Source organism: Capricornis sumatraensis, chromosome 2, assembly GCF_032405125.1.
Source record: "Capricornis sumatraensis isolate serow.1 chromosome 2, serow.2, whole genome shotgun sequence".
NCBI classification, from domain to species: Eukaryota; Metazoa; Chordata; class Mammalia; order Artiodactyla; family Bovidae; genus Capricornis; species Capricornis sumatraensis.
In genome coordinates, this window is record NC_091070.1 from 194,564,918 (window position 1) to 194,572,912 (window position 7,995).

General features: G+C 35.1%; 1 protein-coding gene across 1 annotated transcript in view; it reads left to right on the forward strand.

The window, feature by feature from the left end:
- Positions 1-7,638, forward strand: part of TUT4 (terminal uridylyl transferase 4) — a 135,945-nt gene extending 128,307 nt beyond the window's left edge. Inside the window, exons 29-31 of the mRNA XM_068964156.1 lie at positions 1,793-2,240; positions 6,074-6,232; positions 7,084-7,638. Coding sequence (XP_068820257.1) covers positions 1,793-2,240; positions 6,074-6,232; positions 7,084-7,151 — 675 coding nt within the window. The 3' untranslated portion in view covers positions 7,152-7,638. The remainder of the gene's footprint in view (positions 1-1,792; positions 2,241-6,073; positions 6,233-7,083) is intronic.
- Positions 7,639-7,995: the final 357 nt, after the last annotated feature.

The window sequence follows — 7,995 nt, forward strand, 5'->3', positions numbered from 1 at the left end:
CAAACACAAATCTACATCACTTCAAAGCTGTTAACTATTAAACATGCTAAATCTGATGTGATCTGTGTTTTGGAAAAAAATTCTTAGAGCATTTGAAGAGCAATAGTAGAACTTGTCTTAAAGAAAACATTTAGGATCCCACTAACCCTAACTCCAACACTTGAATATGTACTACTATGGGTCTGACATTTTCATAAAAATTATATAATAACAATTATGTTACAGTAACAACATTTATTGATTGCTATTTGCTATCTATGCATTTTTCCTGTTTCTTCTTCTTAAATATTTTTAAAATACTGAAAAAGTATAGAAAATGATAAACATCCATGTACTACTACCAGGCTTTAACAATTCTCAGTGTTTTGTTATTTTGGTTTTATTAAAGAGTATCCACAGTTGTCAACCCCTATGCATTCCTCTTGGATGCTGTTCCCTTCTTAAAACTTTCCTGCTATACTTTTCTTGCTACTAAAATGTATCTACTGTTCTATATTTGATGTTTATGTTTTTGACATATATTGTTGTAGTTAATCTTCACAAAAACCTATGATGTAGATTCTATTATTTATACTTTACAGGTAAAGAAATTGAGATTTAAGTTTTTTGCCTGAGGTCAGTAAACACTTGGAACCAGAACTTGTATCCTTAGGTTCTGTTTCCAAAACCTGTGCCCTAACCACTTTCCTATGGTGCCCTTAACTTTCATCCTCTACTTCTAGCACTCACCTCACCTGAGATTGGGTAAGAGTCTGACTAATGGACTTTGCTGTTCAAGGTCTCACAGTGCTCTTCAGCTTCAACAGGTCTAGAATATAGCTTATGTTTTTTTCTAACTTCCCAAGTTTGCCTCTTCCTCCTGTCTTCTCCGTCTCATTGAATGATCTCACTGTCTCTAGTTTCCTGAACTACTACTTTTCCCTCAACCTCCGCATCCAGTCAGTCACCAGGTCCTATCGTTTCTATCTATAAAAAATAGTTCACATCCATTTGCTTCCCTAGCCTAGGTAACCATCATTTCAGATTCCAGTTACTTGAAAAGGCCATGTGCTTTTGTTTCTGTATACCTTCAGTTATGTTGTTCTAACTGAATCTTCCCTTCTCCTTTTTCTCTACTCTCTTTTATCATATTGGTTTCTATTTAAGTCTCAGCTTAAAAGTCGCTTCCTTCAGGAAGATTTCCTTGATTTCCACTTTCTTTCATCTTGTCTTCTCTTCTCCCAGAGTGAGTTTAGGTATTCCTGCTCTGGGATTTCATTATACATTATACAGTCTTTATCATAGTAATCATTATACTTTATTGTGATTGCTTATGTAATTTTTATCTCTTCCTCCTCTTTTTCCTTATTGACTTTAAGCTTCATGAGGGCATACATGTTAGTATTTTATTTTTAATACCTAGAACAATGCCCAGTACATAACTGACACCCTGTAAATGCTTGTTGAGGAGCTAAATGAAAGTGAGTGGGAGATCTTTAGGTGTAAACTTCGAGTTACAGTTGGAGTTGTGGGTTCTGTGTGATAAGTTTGTTGTCTGGACTTTGTCTTCTTTGGGCAATAAAAAGATTTATAGATGAAACCTATGTGAGAGAGGGTTTGAGAACCTTGGGAAAAACTCTACCTTCATATAAAATGAGGTTTTGTTATTATCTGTTAGTATGTATATCATAAAGTTCTGTTTATAATATTCTGATGAAGTAACTCCATAGTTTTATATTTTTATAATTTCTGCTTTTATAAAATTAAGATGTTCACAAATTAATTTTAAAATATATCTTTTTTTTCTCTGCAGTCTGATTCGCCATCTTATTCTCCTCAGCCCCAGCCATTTCCACAGAACTCTTCCCAATCCACTGCCATTACCCAGCCTCCATCCCAGCCAGGATCCCAACCCAAGCTTGGCCCACCTCAGCAGGGAACCCAGCACCCCCATCAGGTCCAGATGCCTATGTATAACTTTCCTCAGTCACCACCAGCTCAGTATTCTCCCATGCACAACATGGGATTGTTGCCAATGCATCCCCTCCAGATCCCTGCCCCGTCCTGGCCTATTCACGGCCCAGTGATCCATTCTGCACCAGGCAGTGCGCCCAGCAATATTGGCCTGAACGATCCCAGCATCATCTTTGCACAGCCTGCTGCCAGACCTGTGGCGATCCCTAGCTCCTCTCATGATGGACACTGGCCCCGTACTGTGGCTCCAAATTCCCTGGTGAACAATGGTACAGTGGGGAATTCGGGTAACCCTTTCTTTTCTTCTTTTGTATCTGTCTGTAGAAAGGTTGGATGAATTGTATTACTGGTTGAACCTGGGGAGATAAATGTGAGTAAAAAGATGGCAATCATTATTTGTGGGGGGGAGCATAAGGTAAGGTAAAGAGTATGGGCTATGGATTCAGACCACCTGGATTTGAATTGTGGCTCTGCCATTTATTATGTGGCATCAGGCATTTGCTTAATCTCTTTGTACATTGGTTTCATCTGTGAAATAAGTGTGTATTAATAGAACCTAATTCACAGGAATGTTGTGAATATTAAATGAGCTAATAAATGTAAATGTTTGTTATTATTTTAAAATTTCATTGCAGTCTCATTTGATGTAGGTATTATTAGCACTTATTTTTACAGTTCAGGAAATTGTGAAGAGTTAAAAATAACTGTCATGCTGTCATAATCATAGTAGATCCAGGATTTAAACTGATTTCTTTCTTTAAAACCTGTAATTTTTGCTTTGGACTCTTACTATCTCCTTCCTTACAAAGAAGCAGTTTTCTAAAAAGAAAAAGATTAGCAACCCTTTATAGCTTAGGAAAGAATAGTTTTTTACTGTTACTTAAATAATGCATATTCTTTGTAGAGCATTGGAAAAAGAAAAAGAAAGCCATATATAATCTTAATTCCTGGGTAGAATTGTTCAGAAATATTTTGGTTTATTACTAGCCAGTCATTTTTTTTTCATTTTTGTGTATTTAAAAATAGTTGATAAATGCTGTTAAACTAGTTTTACATTATATTTATTTTTAAAACTTTTATCATGGAAAACTTGAACACAGAAGGAGAGAGTAAAGTGTAACCCTCCCATTACCCAGATTTAAGTTACCTATGTTTTCTGTTTACTGTTTGTAATTCTTCTGTAACTTAATGTCTGTGATTCTTTTCCTTATTAACTACTTGGTTATCCTCATATATTGTTGGTAGAGGAAATGTAGAATAAAAGCTTGATTATTTACCTTTATCAATTTTCAGAATAATTTTAGTGATAGTTTTAAATCAATATATGTTTCCTTAAAGCACTGTAATGGAGGAATCTCTGACCTCTTTTGGAATAATACAGATAGTATATTTTGCTAAGCAGAAATTCCAGAATGTAGAACTTATTTAGATTTCAAGGATCAAAGGATATACGTCATACATGGCCATTCTAATGTGGCCTCTGCTTTTCTCATTCAACAAATGTTTGTTGTATGCATGTCATGATGAACACTGTGATAGTCACTGAGTTATATAACCATGAAGACAGACACATGCTTTGCCTTTTGATACATTGATTCAGTTTTAACAGTTTTAACTTCTTCCTCTCTCTACCACTAGTTGATCTCTGTTTTAGCCTTAATAAACTAATTAATTAACACCCTACAGACACACCATGCTCTTACCCCTGGTTATTTACTTAAGTGGTTGGTTCCCTCTGCCTGGAATGTCCTCTCCAATAACTCTCTTGTTCACTCTCACCTCCATCTGCTCTTCTCGAAAAGCTTGGCTAACTTACTTATCCTTCATTTTAAAATCGGGATCACTTTCTTTAGGAAGTCACTAATTCTTATAGATTCTCTCCTCCAATTGTATTAGGTATTCTTTTCTCTCCTCCATGTTTCCTTAATATCCATATTATAAGACTTGTCTTACTGTGTAGAAATTGCCTGTTTACTTGTCTGCATAATGCATTAGACTGAATTTTTAGAGATTGTAAATTGTTTCTTGTCTATCACTGTCTCCCTAGTGTCCAGTATAGTGCCTGTTGTCAGATAGATGTTGTTTGTATACTTCTATTAGATAATAAACTATTACTCAACAAATATTTATTATTTGTTGGATGCGTGTACAACTTCTAGTTACTATTACTGCTAAAATTAACATGTTAAAAATGATAAAACCAGATGGGGATATATTAAAATGACAATAGTGTTTGTATTAGAATAGGGGGTTATATGAGTGTTCCCCCCCATTTTTCAAATTGTCTTTAATGGTAATTGTTCAGACTATCTCTAATTACAAAAATATTTGGTTGTGAAAAATGACCAAGAGAGATTGAACTATATCCTAAAAACACCCTTTTGTGTAAAAATGTTTCTCAGTCAGTAAGGATCTCAGTGATATATCAGAGAAGGCAATGGCACCCCACTCCAGTACTCTTGCCTAGAAAATCCCATGGACGGAGGAGCCTGGTAGGCTGCAGTCCATGGGATCACACAGAGTCAGACATGACTGAAGCGACTTAGCAGCAGCAGCAGATCATGATGTATACCCAGTCTTATTTTTTGTAAACTCTGCAGCTTCAGCTCTCAGTTGTAACTTGGGTTTACAGACTTGCAGTGAACTAGCTGCTTTGTTTACTAGCTACCTCCTGAGAAGACTGAGCTTGTAGGAATGTGGCTAGTATGGGTTTTAGTTTTCTTCTTCCCTATCCTGTACCTCCTAAACTTCCTGCTAGGAAGTTTAGTAAATAAGGGCCAGTGTCTTTCAGATTATTTCCTGCCACATTTTGATCCTGAATGAGAAAAGCTTCCAGAAATAATCCAGAAGATTCAGGGGTTTTACTGCATTTTGAAAGACTTATTTTAAGATAGGTCTTAAAGGGAAGTAGATTGGTGGGGGTGGTTTGCCATAGAATAGGACTCATATTTTTTTTTTTAGTTCCTAGTTATATGCCAGAATTTGTGCAAGCTACTTTATTTTTGTTATCTTATTTAATCCTCATAACAACCTGGGGTTCATAATTAAACTTTAATAATTTTTGTAATTAGTATTTGAACTTAAAAGTTGTTTGGCACCAAGGCCTGTTTTCAACCATTTCACCACAATGTCTCAGCTTCTAACAAAATCTTCCAGGCCAATATATAATTGATTCTAGGATAATTGGCAGTGTCTTTATGATAAAATGTAAGTTGCTTAATGACGTACTAAGGTTCTTTGAAATACAAATTCTACCTACCTGTCCAGCCTTTCCTCTTACCACTGCTTTCCTTTGCGTCTGTCTCTGTATTGCCAATTGTTTTGCAGCTTCCCAAACTTGCTGTACTTTTCTGCTTCCTGGCTTTTGAACACACTATTCCTTCTGTCTGAAATTCCCTCCCTCTCCCATTTTGCCTAACTTGTTCCTTGTCCTTTAAAATTCAGTTTAGTCAATCATTTTAGGAAAACCTTCTATGTCTTTGAACAGTTGGATTAGTCCCCTCTTTAGACACCATCCACCAATCTGTTACAGCAATTACCACATATTATTATATATGTCTTCTTAAGTATTTCCTTCATGAATAATTTAGGAACAGTTACAGTGTTTTATTCCTTAAAATTGTTTTTGGTTGACATATATACACTACACATAATACATATATTGACATATATACATTATTGATATATATACACAATTGATATAACTCACTGTTAATATATAGTATTGTGTAGGTATGTCAACCGAAAAAACTTTAATAAAACACTGTAATTGTGCTCAAATTATTCATAAATAAGACATTTAGATAACTAATGAGAACCTACTGTATAGCACAGGAACTCCACTCAGTGCTCTCTGGTGATCTAAATGGGAAGGAAATTCAAAAAAAGAGGGTATATGTGTAGCATATAGCTGATTCACTTTGCTGTATAGCAGAAACTAACAGCATTATAAAGCAACAATACTTCAATAAAAATTTAAAAAAAAATTGGGAGGAGGATATCCTCTGCATTTAGCATATTTCTTGGTCAGTAATGACCAATAAATCTTTGTGGAATGAAGGAATCTTTGAATGAACAAGGTGATGTTTTAACATATCTTTCCTTTGTTCTTGAAATGCAGAGCCAGGATTTCCAGGACTGAATCCTCCAATTCCCTGGGAACATGCACCACGACCCCATTTCCCTCTTGTCCCAGCTTCGTGGCCTTATGGTTTGCATCAGAACTTCATGCATCAGGGAAATGCCAGATTCCAGCCCAACAAACCTTTCTATACTCCAGGTACCATTGCTTACATATTTGGTACAAGGCTGAGTGGGTTTTGTTCTGGGACAATGGAGCCTTTGTAAAGGCCAGGATCTGGGAGTGAAACTTTATGAATTCAGTAAATATTCATTGAGAGAGCATACTGTATGTCAGACTTTGCTAGATGCTTATTGCTCAAGCAGAATTAAATAATAACACCTACACTTAATACATATTTTATTAGGAAAGCTAGACATGTAAAACAGACAAGGATAGGAGCTTGGAGGAATCCATTAACTTTGCCCTAGCAGAGGAAGCAGAATGTGGACACCAGGGATCAAACTGCCTAAGATTTTGACATTTGAATTAGGTCTTGAAATATATGGAATTTTTTTCCCTAGAGATTGTGTAGAGATTAGAGAAGAGTGTTCTTAGCTGAGGCAAAAATATATGCAAAATCACTTGAGTTTTGCCTCAGTAGAAAGAATAGGAAAAAAGAGAAAATCATAGGAGTAGATGAGGTAAATGGAAAAGTGTGTAGGTAATGAGGCTAGAGAAGGTCGGCCAAAGTCATATTATAAAGGAGTTTGGATTTAGTTTAGCAAGCAATGGAATCTAGTAAAATTTTTGAGTTGAGTAATGTAATAGTCGATTTGTTTAGTAAAACTGAGATTTGAATGACATTTGAATTGATTATATTCTGTTGGTTCTTATGTACCAGTTATGGCTTTGATCTAAGTAATGAATAGCATTTTATCTAGTCTTATGTGCCTCCACAGTATCTCAATTCAAATAGGGAATGTTTAGGGGGAAAAAGTTAATTCTAAGAGGTTATCAGGTAAATAGGCACGAGCCTTTCAGTTTCCTGTCTGTGTTGTGTCCAGCAGACAGATGTGCCACCCGTCGGTGTAGAGAGCGTTGTCCCCACCCACCAAGAGGAAACGTGTCGGAGTAATGCAAGTCCATTTTCTTTCAGCTGGTCTACAGATGCACAGCAACCAGCCAATCCTGCTGTCTCAAGGGTATCCGTACCTCAGTGTCAGTTACATTCAGCAGAAAAAGTGACATTTAATGGAAAATAAAACAAATCAGGTTCTGATTAAAAATTTTAACGTTTAGATAGCTTATTTAAATTCTAAGACTGTTTTTAAAGACTGTATTATTTGTATATAAATATGAACTATAGTTTTTACTAGTATCACCAAATTGAGTGATACAAATTTCATCTATTTTATTACCCTATTTTTAAGGGAATTTTGTTTTGTTTAACCTTGATGAATTGTATAAAGAGAGAATTTAAAAATTACATTCTTTATTTTCTATTAGCTGTATTCATACTTTGGTTGCTTCAGACTTTATATATATTGTTCTTAAGAATTAGGAAAGACTTTCATGTGTTTTAAATTTGTCACTTCTATTCTTTACAGAACCTTGTAGTGCCAAAAACTTTTTAAAAGGTAAAAAAATAATAAAATAAAACCTCAAGATTGAAGATTTAGATTTTTTTTCTTTTACATTCTTGTATATTGAAAATATTCATACTTGAACAGAAATTTGCTTTTGTCTGTATTTGAAGTAATTCTATTTTAAGTTAATAAATCTTTTTGACAAGAGTCAAATTTGGTTAATTCATCTAGTTGTTTAGATGATAGGAATATAATGTTACAATTCAGAGATTTTTTTTAAAAGTATTTATTTATTTGGCTGCACCCTGTCTTAGTTGTGGCATGTGAACTCTTTAGTTGCTACATGTGGGATCTAGTTCCCTGACCAGGGATCGAACCCAGACTCCCTACATT